At 38.1% G+C, this 20,741-nt stretch overlaps 1 protein-coding gene across 12 annotated transcripts in view; it reads left to right on the plus strand.

Moving 5' to 3' along the window:
• Positions 1–20,741, plus strand: part of LOC107318157 (protein arginine N-methyltransferase 8) — a 50,112-nt gene that overhangs the window by 21,866 nt on the left and 7,505 nt on the right. For 6 of the 12 annotated variants that reach the window (XM_032446737.2, XM_085517735.1, XM_032446735.2 and 3 more), the window contains 5 exons: positions 8,983–9,046; positions 12,531–12,673; positions 13,074–13,161; positions 16,529–16,644; positions 19,976–20,126. In XM_032446737.2, coding sequence (XP_032302628.2) covers positions 8,983–9,046; positions 12,531–12,673; positions 13,074–13,161; positions 16,529–16,644; positions 19,976–20,126 — 562 coding nt within the window. Of the gene's footprint in view, positions 1–8,982; positions 9,047–12,530; positions 12,674–13,030; positions 13,162–16,528; positions 16,645–18,790; positions 18,895–19,975; positions 20,127–20,741 lie in introns of those variants that run through there. The other 6 variants (XR_014935057.1, XR_014935054.1, XR_014935056.1 and 3 more) reach the window with 6 other exon arrangements.

Raw genomic sequence — 20,741 nt, forward strand, 5'->3', positions numbered from 1 at the left:
GGTTTTCTGGCTACAGTGATACTGAAATCGTTATTTTTCTCCCTTTTCCCCCTCTTTAAGTTCAAATTTATCCATAGCCCTATCTGTTTCTTCTTGTTCCCTCTGAGCCACTGTTGGATGTTCTCTGCTACTCAACCAACTGTTAAAATCATCTCAGGGTCTCCAGGATGTGTAAATCATAGAATCACTGAGTCAGAAATATTTAGTTTGGAAGTCCTCTAAAAGTCTTTTATCCAAACTCCTGCTGGAAGCAGAGATAAATGTAAAGCTGTATCAGATTGCTCAAGTCCATGTGCAGCTCTGTTTTGAAACATCTACGGATGGAGACTCTAAATTTTCTCTCAGCACTTATTCTACTGCTGCAGTTAGGTCTGTAGCCACAGGTCATGACTGCTGCCTTTTGTTCTGTCAATGTTCAGTTCTGAAAAATATTTGACATTTTTTTTTCTGCTAGCCCTTTATGGATAGTTGAAGACAGCTTTTGGATGACCCCTCAGGTTTGCCTTCTATAGAAGAAACAGAACTTGTCTTCTCAGTTGTTCTTTCTTCATGTGCTCCAAAACCCTAGCCATCCTGGAAGATAACACAGTAAATCCCAACTGGGGAGCTGCTGGAAGATGTATAAAGTTATGATGGGAAGGCCTGTTCATGTTTGTCAGTGGGAATTGGATGGAAAAATATGAAACTTTGTCTTATCCACTGCATTTAGTCATATAAAATTCAGACCAGTTTCAAATCAATTCTATAGAACATTCACACAAACAACATAGTATAGTTAACGAGTTAAACTGACACATGATATCAAGACACGTGGTAGATATTACCTGATTTAGATTAAAAAAAAGGCAGTGGTCAGGATCCAGCACAGGGGAAAGAAAATGGGAATATTTCCTTTATATATTAAGTATGATATAAATTATGTATATATGTGTGTGTGTGTGTGTGTTATGTATTATATATTGTATATTGTGTATTGTGTATTATATATTGTATATAGAGAGAGCTGTAGTGGCTGTGCAAGGTCCTGCAGCCTGAGCTAAGGGAAAAGAGGGAAATGTACAGAAGTGGAAGCAGGGTTGTGTAGCCTGAGAGGAATACAGGATTTTTGTCCGTGTTTGTAGACATAGGATTAGGAAGGCCAAGGCGCAGATGGAGCTCAATTTGGTGAAGGATGTGAAAGGTAACAAGAAGGAGTTCTACAGGTACATAGGCAGAAGGAGACAGGCCAAGGAGAGTGTTTCCCCTCTGTTGAAATTTAATGGGGAGCTGGCTTCCTCAGACATGGAAAAAGCTGAGGTACTCAATGAGTGCTTTGCCTCAGTCTTGTTGGGTGGTCAGGCTTCCCATGTCTTGCAGGACCGTGAACCTCTAGGTGAGGGTGTGGGTAGTGTTTTCGGTCCCACTGTAATGGTGTAATAAGTCTGAGTTGTCGTTATGAAATCGAATATGTATAAGTCCATGGGGCTGGATGATATCCATGTAGGGTTCTGAAAGAGATGGCTGATGTGGTTGCCAAGTTGCTCTCCATTATATTTGAAAAATCATGGCAGTCTGGTGACTGGTGACCTATGACTGGAAATAAGGAAACATTACTCCCATTTTTAACAAGGGGAGAAAGGATGACCCAGGGAACTACAGGCCAGTAAGCCTCACCTCTGTGTCTCTGAAGATCACAGAGCAGATCCTCCTAGAAGCTATGTTCAGTGACATATGAGACAAAGAGGTGATTCAAGATCACCAGCATGGCTTCACCAAGGGCAGATCTTGTCTGACCAATCTGGTGGCCTTCTATGATGGACTGACAGCTTTGGTGGATGAGATGAAGTGCACCCTCAGCAAGTTTGCAGATGACACCAAGCTGAGGGGTGTGGTCTATATACTGGAGGGAACAGAAGCCATCCAGAGGGATCTAGACAGGCTGGAGAAGTGGGCCCATGAAAACCTAATGAAGTTCAATAAGGCAAAGTGCAGGGTGCTGCACTTGGGTTGGGGCAATCCCAAGTATTTATTCAAACTGGGGGAAGATCTCCTTGAGAGAAGCCCGGCAGAGAAGGACTTGGGAGTCCTGGTGGATGAGAAGCTGGGAATGAGCCAGCAGTGTGTGCTTGCAGCCAGGAAGGCCAACTGTGTTCTGGGCTAGATTTAAAAAGGGGTGGCCAGCAGGGACAGGAAGGGGACTGTCCCCCTCTACTCAGCTCTTCCGAGGCCCCATCTGGTGTACTGCATCCAGGCCTGGGGCCACCAGTACAGGAAGGATGTGGAGCTCTTGAGTGGGTCCAGAGGAGGGCCACTAAGACGATCGGATGGCCGGAGCATCTCTCCTATCAGGAAAGGTTGAGGAAACTGGGCTTGTTTAGCTTGGAGAAGAGAAGGCTCTGGGGAGACCTCATTGAGGCCTTCAAGTACTTAAGGGAGTGTATAAGCAGGAGGGAGAATGGCTGTTTACAAGGGTGGACAGAGATAGGACAATGGTCTTAAACTGAGACAGGGGAGATTTAAGTTAGATGTTAGGAGGAAGTTTTTCACTCAGAGGGTGGAGGCATTCAAGGCCAGGCTGGATGTGGCTCTGGGCAGCCTTGTCTGGTGGTTGGTGACCCTGCACGTAACAGGGAGGTTGAAACCAAATGATCATTGTGGTCCTTTTCAACCCAGGCCATTCTATGATTCTGAATAATATCACAGTAGTGACTCTATAAAGAACTATATCTGGTAAAAGGAGATACAGCATTAAACTGATGTCTAAGAAGCATAATGGAAATAGGAGTGAATATACGCACAATGAACTAAACACAGCTTTAGAAGCTGAGATTTTATTCATTGGAAATACAGCTTTCACAAAATCTAAGTGCTTTATAAAACTGGACAAATTCAAGTTGATTACCGAGTGGAAAGAGAACAGGGGAAAAGTCTGGCAAAGAATTTGTTTTTTCTTTGCCTACAGAATTAAGTATATTCTTGTTCAAGAAAGTTTTGAAAGCCAAGCCCAAGGTTTTTTTAAAATTTTTTTTCTTAAGAATCATCTAAAACAAGTGAAAGAGAGAAAGAGAGAAAGAGAGAAAGAGAGAGAGAGAGAGAAAGAGAAAGAGAGAGAGAGAGAAAGAGAGAAAGAGAGAAAGAGAGAGAGAGAGAGAGAAAGAGAGAGAGAAAGAGAGAGAGAAAGAGAGAGAGAGAGAGAGAGAGAAAGAGAGAAAGAGAGAAAGAGAGAAAGAAAGAAAGAAAGAAAGAAAGAAAGAAAGAAAGAAAGAAAGAAAGAAAGAAAGAAAGAAAGAAAGAAAGAAAGAAAGAAAGAAAGAACACCAGACAGAACTGAATAAATATTAATAGTTGTAGGTATGGAAAAGGCTTTTAATCTATACATCATAAGGCTATGTAGAAGGAAAGTGACTGTTCCTGAGGGCATCTGGTCAAAGACCTTTTCCTGTACAACAAGCTATAAAAAGAAAAAGTGATAGAGACCAAGTCTGATTACAAACATGATCATTAAGTTTGACTCACAACACCTGATTCATAAGGGAAGTAGTATTGTGCATTGACACAGCCTTAAATCCTTGCAATTGGAAGAAGGCAAGCTGGTTTCCAGCCCTGAGGTGACAGACTGGAATGACATACAAGACAAAGGATACTGGACCTACCAGCAACTTTTACCCTTGTCTGAAGGATAGGATCGAATACACCCAGCACCCAGGCCTGTTTTAACAGCTAGTTTTGCCTGCTGGAAGGGCTCTTGTTCCACCCTCCACCAGACCCATACCTGGCTTTTCTCTCAGTCAGTATAAAGTCCTCAGCAGCTGCACTAAGTGGGGTTTAAAGGAATGACAGTATACCAATACACCCAAAAACTCTAGCAGCTGCTTTTGGTGTGGTAGGGACTGGCAACAGCTGAGACTTGTCTGTTATTGCACTGGGTTGTACCTTGATCCTTCCTGATCAAACTGCACCCAGGAATTTCACCAACAGGCCTGGTCCTTGCACCTTCTGTGGGTTTATAGCCCACCTTTTCTCTTGTAGATAGGTAGTCAACAAATCTACTGCCTTTTGTAATGCCTCCAGTGAGTCAGATGTTAGCATGAGATCATCAATATAGTGGTACAGCTTGATGTTATTAGGATTATTCCAATTGGCTAGGTTATGTACCACTAGGTTATGACAATATTTAGGTGAATGCACATGACCTGAAAGGATGGCAGGACCTGAAAGGTCCACTGCCTGCTTCTCTACATGAATGCAAACTGATTCATGGATGTGAATACTGAAGAATGCATTTGCCATATACAGTACACAATAGGTTTCTATCTTCCTGCTGAATGTGTTAATCAGAGATGCAGCATTGTGTATAGCTGCATGAACTAGTGACATGACCTTATTCAGTTCTCTGTCATTCTCCATTTGCTGTCTGACTTCCATGTTGGCCATACAGGAGAATTACATGGGCTATGTGCAGGTCTTACGATACCCTCTTTTTCTAGATCCTGCATCATTCTTCAGATTTCCTATTTCCCTCCCAGGAGTCAATTCTGTTTTGTATTAGCTATCCAGCACAGCTCTGGCAGTCAGATAGGCTCATGTTTCACATGGCCTCTTAAGTTTGCCTTTACTTACCCAGATACTAATACATCTCTCTCTCAGTCTGAACTCTCCCATAGTCATCTGGAGAGTCAGATCCCATAGTATGTTTATGCCCATTATTTATTCTGGGTTACAACTTGTAAATTCAGTCATGTCTGGGATACAGGGATGGTCTGCTCCCAAACCCACCAATCTATAACCTATATCTCCCTGAAATTTAGTCAGATCACTGTAAATAATTGAGGTTTCTGTACTAACGTCATCACTCTTTGTATATTTTCTGGGACCAAAAGATAGTCAATTCTACATACATTCTGAGTGCCCTAGTTGTAGAGGTGCTGACATTCCCCACCATACAAGTAATTGCACAGTCACCAATTCTTTTTTCTCATGTGTCTTGGGCATAGTGACCCAGGTCTCTTTAGGAGACCATTTCATTTTTTTTAGGAACTATAAAATCTTCTAGGCTTCATGTTCTCATTAAAACATCTTCAATAATTCTTACCCCTGCTTTTCTGGGGGTGTTTTGAAATTTTTGATTTTCCTCCAGCTGCTTCCATAGCTGGAGGAAAACATGATTGAGCTGGTGATCAATTTTTGCAGATTAAACTCCAGCGTCGATTAAATATTGAACACCTGTTTTGGGGATACCCATATGAGTCCCGGTCATGATGTCCATGGTGCAGACCTCCTAGTTTTAGCTTTGGGGAAGACCTCAGCTCCTTCCATCATCCTAATATTGAGCCTGGCCCTCAGGCACTGTTTCCCCACAACTGGACACCAGGTGGGTAGCCTGTTGGACAGTGGCCTCTGAGGCAACCAGGGGATTTAGTATAGACACTAGTGTGCCATACTGGTGTGGAGGTGCTTGTAAGATGAGATTGCTTATCCCTGTTGAAGACTAGATCTGGACTTTCAAACATGTCCTCACAGAATTCCTCCTTCATACCTAATACTCTAATGTAAGTTTGGAGTTCTTCCACCTCAGTTCTTTCACTGAGGTCTATAAACAGTATTTATAGGAATTAAACTTTTATTTGGCCACGAGATTTTACACATTAACCACTGGATTAATGAATGATTTTCTTCACTGTGTTGAACCATAGCATAAACCCTTTGCCTGAGGGCAGGGTGAGTAGTGATGAACTTTGAAAATTTCTGGCCTGTTCACTATGACAATCTCCACCCCCATATACCACAGCCGAAGCAGCCATTTTGGCAGCTCTCTTGGCTTTTGTCTAAAATGTTCCAGCATATCCATACAGCTCAGCAGCCATTCACAGGCATGTCATCATATTTAAGGTGGTGTGGGCAGGGGGCCATTCCTCAGGTGGAAACCCCACCAGTCTATCCTGGACTTCCTTTGTTTTTGGGGTTATGACTGGTCTTATCTCTTGAAGATCTGGGAACCCCAGATTCCCTACTTGAGCTTTTGACTTGTTAATTTTATTTTTTGATTCAGCCAGGTTCCAAGGATCCTATTGATCTGGGTCCTTTACCTCCTCTAATGATATGGGTCTTACTTTTAGAGGGGGAGTAACAGTTGAAGATGGGGCAGTTCCCTCTGTCAGAGGGGACCATAGTTTTGTTTTCCAGTTGTTTGATACTAGCTTTTAAAAGTTTGTTTTACAGAATCACAGAATCACCAAGGCTGGAAAAGACCTACAAGATCATCCAGTCCAACCACCTTTCACCAATAGTTCTCGCTAAACCATGTCTCTCAACACTATGTCCAAACGTTCCTTGAACACCTCCTGAGTTGGTGACTCCCTGGGCAGCCCATTCCAGTGCCTGACCACTCTTTCAGAGAAGTAGTATTTTTTAACATCCAGGCTAAATCTCCCTTGTCACAGCTTGAAGCCATTCCCTCTAGTTCTATCACAAGTTACAGGAGAGGTCGACCCCCAGCTCACAACAGCTCCCTTTAGGTAGTTATAGAAAGCAACTATGTCTCCCCCGAGCCTCATCTTCTCCAGACTCAACAATCCCAGCTCCTTCAACTGCTCCTCATAATGCCTTTACTTCAGACTTCTCAACAGCTTTGTAGCCCTTCTTTGTTCCAGGGCCTCAATTCCTTTTTTGCAGTGAGGGGCCCAAAACTGGACACAGTACTCAAGGTGCATCCTTACCAGAGCTGAGTACAGGGGGAACACTCCCCTGTTCCTGCTGGCAACACTGTGTCTGATGTTCTTGGCCACCTGGGCACACAGCTGGCTCATTTTCAGCCCAGCATCGATCAGTACCCCCAGATCCATTTCCTCCACACAGTCCTCCAGCCACTCTGCCCCAAGCCTATAGCACTGCCTGGGGTTGTTGTGGCCAAAGTACAGGACCCGGCATTTGGTCTTGTTGAACCTTATTCCATTGGCTTCGGCCCAGCTCTCCAGCCTATCCAGATCCCTCTGTAGGGCCTCGCTACCCTCAGGCAGATCCATACTCCCGGCCAATTTGGTGTCATCCGCAAACTTACTGAGAGTGCACTCAATGCCCTCATCCAGGTCACTGAGCCCTGAGGAACACCACTCATGACCAATAGCCAGTTGGATTTTGCTCCATTCACCACCACTCTCTGGGCCCAACCCTCCAGTCAGTTCCTTACCCAACCAGTAGTGTACCTGTCCAAGCCATGGACTGCCAGCTTTTGCAGGAGAATGTTGTGGGAGACAGTGTCATAGGTTTTGCTGAAGTCTAGGTAGACTACATCAACAGCCTTTCCCTCATCCACCAGATGGGTCGCTAGATCATAGAAGGAGATCATTGTGGTCAAGCAGGAGCTGCCCTTCATGAACCCATGCTGTGTAGGCCTGATCCCCTGGCTGTCCCGCACATACTACGTGATCTCCCTCAAGCCAGTCTGCTCCATAAGCTTCCCTAGCAATGATGTCAGGCTAACAGGCCTGTAGTTCCCCAGGACCTCCTTACACCCCTTCTTGTAGATGGGAGTCACATTGGCAAGCCTTCAGTCTTCTGGGATCTCACCAGTCAACAAGGAGCACTGATAGATGGCTTGACCATCACCTTTGCCAGTTTCCTCAGCACTCTTGGGTGAATCTCATCCAGCCCCATGGACTTATGGCAGTACAGTTAGAGTAGAAGGTCTCTGACTGTGTCCTCCTGAATCAAGGGGGGTTTTGTCTGCTCCCCAGAAAAGACTACCAGGTCAGGGAGTGGAGTACTCTGAGGATAAAAGGTTTTCCTCCTAAAGTTCTTCCACAGAGTAATGATATGCACTAATAGTTAGTAGTAGAAGACATGTTACAGTGAATGCCACTACTACTCTTTCCTCTGTTGGTAGAGAAAGTTTGATCTAATTTATTCAAGAATTCTGCCATCTTTGAAGGAGATTTGATATTGTCACTTACAGGTCCTCATTCTTCTATAATCTGAGCAGCACTTAAGGGAACCCAGGATTCCTTCTTTGGGGTATTTTGGGTCCTGGTAACCAGCCAACACGTTATTCCTTTAAGATAATCCATCCTTAGTATGTATTCTGCTGTCTCTTCTGCCTGGCTTGCTAAGAGCAATGTGACAAAATGCATAACAAAATGGCAAGGTAGCAAGGTCTTAATTCACAGGGAGTGGGGATCTGGTTAGATATAACAGCAGAAGACAGAGAACTAAAGGAAAAAAATCTGCTTACTTTCAGAAGGCCTCAGGTACACATGGATCTCCATTGCCAACCTTTAAATGAGGTCTTGGAAGGGATGGATCCTGGCTCCACCCCTTCTTGTCACCGAGGTCCATTGCATGTTCTGAGCCCCCCTAGGTAGTCCCTGCCTTCCTTCCACATGCTCAATCACTGCTTCCAGCCACAACTTAGAATTTCCACTACACTGGTCATAGGAAAAGTAGATATGGATGGTTTGTAAATATAATTATTTCAATAACTTCTGTGAAAAAAAATCTTAATTCTTCTTTAATACTATAGATTGGGATAGAATTTAACAATTAAAAACAGTTACTTTGGAAACAGATAATATTTCCATGGTTTGAATTTTAACATTAATCACAAAGCTTGAATCTGTTTCATTTTAAAGTATATGAGGAAATGTACCATCATGCTATTTGATTCCCTTCAGGAGATGTTTCTGAATGAAGGGTAATATCTGAGGTAGTGAAAATAAATTATACAGCATGACTATATGTTAAGTAAACTTGTAGTTGGGATCTCTTTTTTTCCCACATTTTAACAATTTTTAAAACAATCTTTTCTAATGAGCCAGTTTAACTTATGCACAGACTTCAGTTTAAATGCTAAAGTATGAATGATCATGACAGTGAACACACAGGTTTGATTTACTCTTCATCAGTAATTGAATGTTTTGCACAGGCTCTGCTGATTTAAGTTGTTTTTGTATATATTCACATACATGATGTCAGTAACATCTAATTATGCTTCCTTTTCTTTTTTTCTAGATTGAATGTTCAAGTATATCTGACTACTCAGAAAAAATTATCAAGGCCAACCACTTGGACAATAGTAAGGCATATTATAAAATATTTCAGGAGAATTAAGTTTTTTTACTTTTCCTAGTTGATTTACATTTTGTGGTCTACATGTAAATTATAACTTTGCATTATTTAGTTATATAAACACAAAACTAAAACAAGTGCTCATTGTAGACACTAGAGCAACTCCTCACAGAGGGAATTACTTCTACACTTACAGACTCACAGACAACAGAAGTAACAGATGGCAGTTTGATTTAGTAAGGCAGTGAGAACAGAATTCCCCTTTCAAATAAATTGTGCCATTTCAGTTCTACCTTAATGTCTTAAATAGAATCAACACACATACACACATGTACACTCATAAATTAAAATTGAAATGCTGTTCTGAGCAAAAAAGTATTCCAAATCAATACGGATTTATTACTGTTTTTTCTTACTTTCAAAATCACATAAATATATTTAAAAAAAAAAAAAACTGAAATACACATACACACCAAAATATTTAATTGTCAGAATAGCAGTATCACTGAGAACTTTTCTTTCCTGAACAGAAACTGTAAAATTTCCAAAGATGTGGAAATACTCCAATTTAAATACATATATATTAAAACATCCCCAACAGTGTTTCAATTTACAGGCAGATTTGGTGATAGATGCAGACCTAATATCATTTCTAGCTCTGTATTCATATCCCTTATGAATAATTTGGCTTGATCCTCTGTGGACTGGATAGACATCCCAAGAATCATCGTATTTGTCAATCAGACTGAAACTAATATAAGAAAAAAAAAGTAACCTCTCTTTGCTGAAGTAACTCCTTCTATATAGTTCAAATTTGTAGGGCTGCAATAAAATGAGGAACACCTAAGCTCATCTATACTGAAAGGAAGAAGTCCCCCATCTCTTTTCCTTTCCTTCCTACTCTTATTTCTGGCTTATCTTGTTCTAGCACTGTCATCTTGTAGGCCACTCCATTGTCAGATTCATTTCACTACCTTGTGAGTTCAAATGGCTCCAAGAAGGATCCAGTGTGCTCCAGAGGTTAGTCTTCTCTATACTTTTTCCAGGGACAAATTCTCGTTTAAATAGGAACAAGTCCTTGAAAAATGAGACTGCTCTGCTCTGGCAGGAGACTGGATGATTTACACTTTACTCTGACATACATTTACATTTAATTTAATGTGAGCAGGTACTGAGTCAAAGGATCTTCCTGCTTATGGCAATTTTTCCTTTTTTTTTTTTTTTTTTTTCCCCCCACTTAATTGTCCATTAATATGCAGAGTAAATAAAAAGGACTAAGCCAAAAGAAAAGATGCTGTTTTGAGAACAGATGTAATAACAGCTGGGGACAGCACAGTTTGTTCTCACATGGTGCCTAATGAAAATGTGTCATCAAAGTAAAGGGAAGTAAGAGGAACTATTCATACTGTGGCTGTTTTTGGTATAAAAAGATGGCTTCGAATTCTACAGATGTGTAACACTGGCAGCTGTTAACAGTGCTATTATTCACTCCAAAATAGTTGTGGTGGTGAATGTTTTCATCATTAACCAACCACTGTCCTGCAAAAACTGTAAAGGAATGAGCTTAACAAATGGAAATGAGGAGGAAACTGTATTCTTATCCAGACTGGTTCCTCTCACCAGATGACATTTCATGTTATTTGTTTGAATGAGAACTTCCAAACTTCATAGAGGGCCAATCTGTTTTTGTTTACTGTGAAAGTATAGTAGCTATATCTGGTTAGAGTATGACTAGTACTGCATGTACTTTGGAAAAAATGACCCTTATTTTTCTGGGCTAAGTTCTAAAAAATGCTAAACATCTTACCTAGTTATAGCTAAGTAAAAGTGCCTAACTTTTCCCCTCACTAAATGTTGACTACTTGCAACAGTAAAGCTTACCACCAATGAAAACTGCCAGACATTAAAAGTTATACAGTCATGCTGTCCATTATTATATGAAAATAAAATTTTCTCTAGTCTTCCTGAATTTAAAGTGAATCTGTTACCTTCTCAAGGTAACAAACTTATAAAATACAAAACCACTAGACTTTGCCCCTCCGCAACAAAAAACAGCAGACGAACTCAAGCTAAAAAATATTGTTCTCAAGAATTTAGACTGTTTGAAAATAGAAGATATGTGAAAAAAATTCAAGAATGATTGGAAAATACTGTGATGATCCCGAAAGGAAATTGTTTGTTACAACTGAACTACATATGGATCAGTATTTAGTTTTCATTTAAGTAAAATATCTACTCTAATATAAACTATTTCTATTAATTGCTTGTTGACCTGCTTTTGCAGTGACACATCCCCACTCTACTGTAAGTAGTTTACCACATTGCCATTAATATAATGCGTTGTATCACTGAAGATCTGGTGTTCTGTTGCATATATTCTTTCAACTCTTTTTATGTGTTTGAAACTCATAGCTATCAAATTATCTGACAATATAAAAACTTTGCCCGAGTCCCTTTAGATAACTGTGTGTGCCCCGGTGGCGCAGTGGTAGGAATGCCGCCTTGCAACACTGGGGCCCGGAGTTCGAATCCCCCCTGTGGCGCAAGTGGTAGAAGTGCCGCTCTGCTACACAGGAGGCTCGAATCCCAGGGGTTGGACTCGATGATCTCTAAGGTCCCTTCCAACTCGCACGAGACTGTGATACTATGATACTATGATGAAAAGCCATCCAACCTAAACTAGAAAGAAGATTCAGACTAAAACCACCAATATTTTATAAAATATTATTTATAATAATATATATAAATATATATTATATATAATTATAATTATATATTATTTATATTGTGTATATAAATATATATATGTGTGTGTGTATATATATATATATAATTTATAAAATAATTGGATTATGAGGCAGAAAGGAATAATTAACCATTTTTCGTGACAGAACTGTGTTGGTACAACTTCCCTTGTTTACATACAGTCATGCTTGAATTGACTTTCTCAGCTGAGTCAGTTTCCCATGATTCATGCAATGTCTAAGTTTTCTCACTGTAAAGCCAGAATAATATTTGAAAAGCATATGAGAATTACACTGTAGCTCCATAAATCTCTAATATCTCAATAATGAGATCACATGTAATTCTACAGGAATGTTTAAATATTTAAAGTGGAATCTTAGCTCTACTTTGTTAATAATCTAGAAAACTAAATTCATCAGGGTATGAGAAATGAGATCATGAAGGTAAACAGGGTAAGATCATTTTTCTTTTGATTTTTATATATGTGCTTTATTAGTTTGGTGGTGGGTTTGTTTTTTTTTTTTGTTTGTTTGTTTGTTTTATAGTGATGCTAAAAGTTACATTTATTGAACTTACTGAAAAAAACTACAAAATAACGTAAAGTTTATCTGAGTCTCATGAGATCATTCCTGATCTGCAGGCGGTTAAGAAGCAAATGACATTGAAAAGGCCAACCTGACATTCACTAGCAAAGAAGTCGGGTGTTTTATTACGTGAAATATATTTCTGTGGATTCTTTTTTTCAGTAATCACAATATTTAAAGGTAAAGTGGAAGAAGTTGAATTACCTGTGGATAAAGTTGACATCATTATCAGCGAGTGGATGGGTTATTGTCTTTTCTATGAGTCAATGTTAAACACAGTCATCTTCGCACGAGATAAATGGCTGGTAGGTGCCCTGCATGTTATGCTCCTCTCTGAAATGATCAACACTTATTTTCTGACTACAAGCTTTCCTTCTCCTACCATTCTCATAGCAAGAGACAGCTACATCTCCAATACAATTTTGTAGGCTTTAATGGAAAAAATAATAATAATAAAAAAATTTTAAAAAAAGATTCTCAGTAAGAGATTTGGTTTTGATTGACTAGTGGTGAAATTCATATAGACTAATAGCATTGCTACAGGCTTCGAGATTTGCTGAGATTAAAGCCGATGTGACAATCTGAAGTAAAACAGAAAAGGCATGCAAGTGGTGCTTGTCTGGTTTTTGTATGTGCAGTTCAAAATGTGATGTCTTTGTCAGGTGAATAGATTACGAGATCCATTTCCCCACAATTCATCAACAGAAACCAGGAGGGCTAATGTTTCCAGACCGAGCTGCTTTGTACGTGGTAGCAATTGAAGACAGGCAGTACAAGGACTTCAAAATTCACTGTGAGTACATGCTTAACAGCAACCCTTTTCTACTGTTATTTACCTAAAATATTTGACTTACAGCAGCCTGCTGTAATCTCCTCACTGAGAACATTTTGCAAAAGACATTAATTAACAGTAGCCAGGGCAGAATTCCAATGCAAACAAAAACTAAGAAAATTCGAGTCTGATAAAAAATTAAGTAAACTTTCAATAATTTAAAGCATGCAAAGGATAGATTACATCTATATTGATAACTCTACATCTATTTTAAAATGAGTATTTTATGAGATTTAGTTTCATTGTTGATTTGGTAAATATCATCGCACATAACTGTCATTAAAATTAGAATCTCAGAATGGTCTGAGTTCGAAGGAACCTTAAATATCATCTAGTTCTAACTCCCCTGCCATGGAAAGGGCTGCTTATTCTAGATCACACTGCTTAAAAACTCATCCAACTTAGCCTTTAACACTTCCAGGAAAGGGGAATCTATAAGCACAACTTCTCTGGACAACATCTTCCAGTGCCTCATCACAGGCACAGTAAAGAATTCCTTCTTAACATCTAAGCTACATCTGCCCCCTTTTCTTTAAAATCATAGCACACTTGGTAGTGAACACTACCAAAAGAGAATTCTTTTCATTTGGGTGCTGTTTTAGTTGTTTATTTTGTTCTTAATCAATATAGCAACAGAAAAATTAACTTGATGCATTTGAATTGTAAAGGTTAAGAAATAAGTGTCAAAATTACATCTAACTAATAACTTGTGAGGGAGGAAAAACATGCAGTTCTTTTTAAAACACTTCATATGAGCATTTTTAAATAAAAAATAAGGATCAGAATTTTCCATTTACTTTAATGTGAAAAAGACCAAAGTTGCATAAGATTTACCTGGCATTTACATTTAATTTTCTTGCCTTAGGTTTCATTGAATAACTCATGTTTTAACTGACCTCTAGAGGTTATCTTCTTCAGCCTCCCACTCAAAGCACACTAAATTTCCAAATTAAATCAGGTCATACATACAGGTCTCTTATCACCTCAAACACAGTTTTTCTGGAAATACTTCATATCTGAGTACATGCTTCACTGTGTCATAATCGTAGTTCATGTTCATCTTATAGTCCCCCAAATCACCCAAGTTTTGAATTTATTTGGTCATAATAGTTTTGATGAAAGGAGCAAATTCTACATTGCTTATTTTTTTCTCCACTTTTTTTTTTCTTTTCAACTCTTATTTCTTTACTCTTTAGAGTTTGTCAATTTCACTTACAGGCATTTTCTGTTGTAGAAGCTGGGGAGAGGGCTTGGGGGGGGGGGAGGGGCTGAGGAATGACAAAATTCCTAAGCAGCTTTGTTAATTAAAGACATACACAAAAGTTTCAGCAAAATTTGCTGCAAAATTTGCTGGTCCAGTCCACCGACAGATGAAAATGCCTAATTCCTCCTTTTCCTCTAAAATTACTCTCAGAAAAAGAAGTTGAGTGTTTCCCTCGTCAAACTTAGTTTCAGTACATAGGACTGCAATGCATATGACAAAGTCATCATGGGTGAAAAGTAATCCCAGTGCAGTAAGACAGTGAAAAAAAAAAGTGTTTCTGTAAGTGTCAGGTAATATTTTATCAGCTCCTCAAGCACTGCCTAGGTTTTTCTCCTCTCTTTTCTGGCAACTTTAATGGTTAAATTCATTACGAAATTTACAGATTCAGAAGGATTGCATGTGGCATCCATTCTTTTCTTTTGAACTCCTCCCTTTCCAGGCTTTGAGTTTTATTATTTCCTCAGAAAATATGCCTGGATTTAACTCTTCTTTTATACTTCAGAATTCTTCAGGTTTTCTTTTCTCTTTTAAAATGTTGATTTTGTTTAGGACACTTTCTTTTCTGATTTCACCTGATTCCCCTCACTTTTTATACCTCCAGTGCTTGCGCTGTAGCTTCTTAGTTATTTCCATCTCACTCATAGCTGAACTGCCATCTTGCCTCTTTTCAATTTGTAACTCCTCAATCATATCTTCTTACATTTCAGTTTTTCCTCTTTTTTCTCTCTTAAGATGGGGGAGAAAGTCTTGCCTTCATGTGAGCTTGAGGGCTGAGCTTTTCCAAGTACACTCAAAAGCCATCAAATGAAGTAATAAAAGACAAGAATTCTAAAAAAACATCTGATATCTCAAATTTGTAATACCACAGACAACTACTTTAGTTAATTAGCCATATTTCCTGCAAAATGTAGAATATATTCTTTAATCTCTTTACTCCTTTGACAGATATCTAACATAGACTGTAGTATGCACTCAACGACATTTCATGTAGGCTGAAGTACATCAAAGAATTTTTTCCTCAAGGTTTCCTAGGTGATCTTATCTGAGTAATCATTATAAAAACATCTGTCTTCTCAAAATAAAATTTGAAGTTCCTTTACTATCTACTGTCTTTACTAATCTACTTGGAACACCAGTACCACAGTTCTGGGGAGGAAGAAGAAAAAACCACACCAGTGTATTTGACACTTGTCCAAATAGTACTTGTATAATTTTTAAGTATTCACTGAATTTTTCTAGCCAGAATTCTATTCAACACAGACTGTAATACTCAACTAGTTTATCACATTATTTTTAGACTTTCAAATAGACTGCTGAATGAAACTTGATTCACATGATTAATAAGATCATTACATGTTTTTTGAAGTTTTCATTTTATGAATCCACCTTAAAAGCAGCCAGCTTACTTTTCTCCATGTTATTATTAATTCAAGGAAAAAAACAAAAACACTCAGAAAAAGGCAGTTGTTGGTATAATCAGAAGTTTAAATGCTGGAGATCAGCAGGGATTTAAAATAGTTTAGAGGAAGGATACTTCGCTTTTGGTCATGATATAAATGTGGATTAAGTTTTGAATCTCCCAAATGCTGAAACACACATGAAATTCTACTTATGTTATTTGCTTGTAAAAGAGCATATGTCAAACCAAGTGACTGAATAACAACCTAAAAATTAATGAAATACTATCCCAAATGAATAGGAAAGGATAAAATACTCTTGAAGGCCATTTCTAGGTCTTGGTCTGACAAGTTATATGATTTTGAGCAATACTCCCAGATATCTAGAACTCTGAACAATCATTGAGTCTCATATAACACAGTTTAGGGTGGGAGTATCCAAAAACATAGGCCATTTGTTAAAAATGTATATCAATGTTTATTTTGCCGCAACTGCATTATCTATAAAATAGCAGGAATGACATAGACAATTGTGGCACTCAGCAAAGAGTTAATGAGAACAATATCAGCTGACCAAAGAAATACTTTCAAAGGAAATATGCTTTGAGAAGCAAAGAATATTTATATTACTACTGCTGATTTTTGACACATCCATTTGCATTGACAGGGTGGGAGAATGTGTACGGCTTTGACATGACCTGTATTAGGGATGTTGCCATGAAGGAGCCTTTGGTGGACATAGTAGATCCAAAGCAAGTGGTGACCAATGCCTGTTTAATAAAGGTTTGGTAATTTCAAATATATCTAATTATGAATGCTTACATCTAACTGAAGTATTCTTTGGAGACCTGCGGCTTTTGCTTTCCTAATATCTTTGTATGTTTCTAACTAGCTAGAGAAGACATCATCGTAGAATTCTACCACATAACACATACATTTTTAGAAAGTTTTAAATCAAATTAGTTTTAAAATTAGTTTAAGAATAGATTAAATTGGTATGTTGCACATGCTCAGTTGCCGGTTAAATTAAGCAATACTTAATATGGAATGCCTCAAAGTAGGATGCTCCTTGTGACTCTACTCATTGGACTACTTCTATAAATGGTTGGCAAACTATAACTTAAAATCTTAGAATTATAAATGTGCAAATACAGGAGAGAGACATGATATATTAAATATGAATTCTAATTGACTTACCTTCTTGTACAAAGAGGCTGACAATTACCAATGGCAATCTGCTGAGAAAGAGTAAAATATTTCTGTTTGAAATTTCTGAATTGCTTGGGTCTGATGAAATAACTCTAGTTTTTTCCAGACAATGAAATCAGAAATGGAATTTTTGTACATATTCCTAATTCTTAGACTTACCCAGAATGTTGCTGCGCTCTCCCAGTACCAACTCTTGCAGGCAGAGATTAACTCGTACCCTCTTCTACATAAAAGACAGAATGGTCACAAAACCAGGTTATCAGTTTGTGGCTACAGGAACACATGAAAGCTCTAAAATTCCTCTCACATGCAGGAATCCTCCATATGTGGGATTACTTACATAAATAGAGCTTTCTGCTTCTTATCTGTTAGTTATATCAGTGAACTGTGAAGTTTAATAGAAGAATATATACTTGACAGAATAATACCAGCGGAATAGTTATCAGGCCAGGCTCAAAAATAAGCTATTTAACCCCCTAAAAGGTTTTAACATCCTGCATACTAATGAAAAAATAAATTCCAACAGCAGGTTTCTGTTCTTAAAAGACTCTTCAAAAGTGAAACAATTTTACCCAGCATACCAACATTTTTGAAACATTTCCACTGACTTATTTAATTAAATATTTCCTAGTGTTTTTTAACCACTTTACCCTCAAGAGCCAACACAGCTCAGAGAAAAGATACGTACTCATTGGGCTTTGATCACAAATTCTGCATAGCAATGTTGCTGTCTGCTCCAGCATACTTCTGAATTTCTTATTCCTGTTACGCTTTTTTTTTTTAATTGATGGGTTTTTGGTTTTTTGTTTGTTTGTTTGTTTGTTTTTGTTTTGTTTTTTTTTTGGAGGGGGAGGGCTGTAGGGGTGGAGCTGGCTGTTTGAAGGCTATCCCAGCTCTAAATGATCATTTATAAGCACGGATACTCATAGTTGTAATACCAGGTAGATATTTCTAAACTTCCTAAGGGGGGAGATACATACAATGAAAACAATAATCTTCCCTTGAAAGGAACGGTATATTGTCTATATTTAATCAATATGAACATAAAATTCTCTTATCAAGTACTGCTTATACTAAATCAGAGTGTTTTAACACTGACATTATCTGATAAATCAAGGACAGTTGTTCTTGTAAAACAGGCAAGAGGAGAACTGTTCATCTTGCTCTTGAGGATAAAAAGAGTAAAGGGAGCGTTCTCTAAACAACCACCAAGGGTCATGCATGACCCCCAAACGACCCTGTGGAAGAGCAGTCAGGAAATTAACCAAAAGGGATGAAGTATCACGATTGCTTAACCTTATGAATATGTAGGTAGCAGATGTTTCTTCTGTACTGGATAGGTGGAATATTTGGGAATTTAATGTACAAACATAGTGAAGAAACTTGCATTATTGTGCTTCCAGTGGCACCTAGGCCTAAATAAAAAAGCAATATCTCTCCTGACTGTCTAGGAATTGGTTCACTGCACACTGGGTAAAAAATCCTCTTTTCAGATAAAAGCTGTAGTGAGTCATGGTTACATAGGAATGTAATAGAATCATTTTCATTACAGTCAGATTATTTTTGAATGTTTCAAATAGAAAGATGGACCAAAACAATAACTTGCTTAAATCTCCTCACCATAAGCTCTCAGTTTATCAGAAAGATGTGGTATGTAGAGAGTTACAGAGAGTCCAATAACTGAAATATGGTTGTATTTTTAATGTTTATTTTCACACAGTTCTCTTAGGTTATAAAGTATAATTGCCAAAAGATCCCTCTATTCTGCATGGACATTCTAATCTCTGCTCTCCATTACTGAAGTGCAAGTCTGAAGTAATACTGGTGAGATCAGTGATATGATTCATAGTTTACACTGAAGCAGTAGAGGAATTTTGGATTTCTGCCTACAGAACATTTATGGATAGCATTTGATTTTGTTTTTGAAACTGATTTTCCTAATAACAGAAACCAAAGTATTTTGAGATCTCCTGCTAAATATGCCCTGACAAAGATAGTGGAGCTTGAGACACTTATGAGAATATCAGAAAGTAAATTGATAGGAAAGATTTTCCATAGCATTGGGATGTAATTGATAATATTTCTATATGTGTGATTTAGTATCATCCCTATTATCAGTCTTGGAAGCACCTCTGATAAAAGCAATGCCTAGCCGGGAGATTAAAAAAAAAAAAAAAAAAAAAAGTGTAAGCCTTGAAAACTGTGATTTAAATATCGATATAAATAAGTAATTTTGTAGAATCATCTTTGCTCCAAACAATCAAAGAATTTACAGAACTTGCTTTTGTACAGTTGAAGGGTAATATCTCTGTGCCTGCTAATTAGAAACCTTTGTCTGACACAAGATTAGAAAACATTATCAGCAAAAAGCAGCCCCCTATAATGTTTTGACTGCTTAACATGACATAGTCACAGAATATTCCCTCCCAGAAACACTCAAACAAGTCAGAAGTTCATTTTTATTAAAAAACAAAAACAAAAATCAAACAAACAAAAAACAAAACAAAAAAAACTATCATCTTTTCTTATGCTGACTGTACCAGAGAGGAAAGTTCTTAAAACTGGATTACATATCACCATTTCAACATCCATTGTACCTATATTTGTCAAAGTATCATTTTACTTTAATTTCCTCAAGCTCCCGTCATTGCTCCCTCCCATTCCCAAGGGCACACACTCTTCTATGACTGGCCTCTCGTATCATATTGTCAACTCAGGCCAGTAACTGGATCATTTACTGATGATTTAATATATTAAAATGTACCATGAATTTCTTATATCATAAATGATTGCCAGTTGTCTTAGTTGTTGATAATTAAATAAAATTCTTAAGTACATCACCTTAACAATTACCTTAGTCACAGACATCTGAATCTAAAAAGTTACTTCATTCTCTTCAAAACAGGAAGTAGATGTTTATACAGTGAAGACTGAAGAACTGGCATTTACTTCAGCATTCTGCCTCCAAATTCAGCGTAATGATTACATTCATGCATTGGTCACCTATTTTAATATTGAATTTACAAAGTGCCACAAGAAGATGGGATTTTCTACAGGTAATCTGTACTTCTGTTCCATTTCTGTTTCAAGCTGTTTGTCAGTACTACCAGTAAGATGGTACATGAGGGTTTACCGTAACAATAAGTTTTCATTTCAGTGATAAAAACTACACCTTGATGGAAGTGATCAGGATGTAGAAAGGACAATTGTAGGAATTCTGCAAAAGAAGTGGCACAATAGCTACCAGTCTTACAGCTCAGAAAGAATTATAATCCTGGAGTTCATGCTCATCAGCAGCTATATCCTAATCCTGTATCATGTTTCTTGTAGGAAACAAGAATTAAGGGATTGTTGCCTCAGTGAGAAATAGCAGCTCTAGGTCCCAGCTTCCATGAAATCTGAAACTCCACAAATGTTTCTTGCTTTTCTCAGAATCTAAAGCAAAATTATCAGTTTTTCAATAACACACATATTGCTTATGTAAATTTGCTCAATCAACTCATACATGAAACTCTAACTTACCTAGGTGAGCAGATATTTAAAGGAATAATTCCATTCCTGTGAGGAATGGTTTGACAGAGTGAATAAACCAGTTTTGCAAGAAATGCAGAAATCTTGTAACTGCTTTAATGATGAGAACAATAAGCAATAATTGCTGGTTGTTACTCGCA

Source organism: Coturnix japonica, chromosome 1 (genome assembly GCF_054131305.1).
Source record: "Coturnix japonica strain WE chromosome 1, WE-NBRP24, whole genome shotgun sequence".
Classification (NCBI taxonomy): Eukaryota; Metazoa; Chordata; class Aves; order Galliformes; family Phasianidae; genus Coturnix; species Coturnix japonica.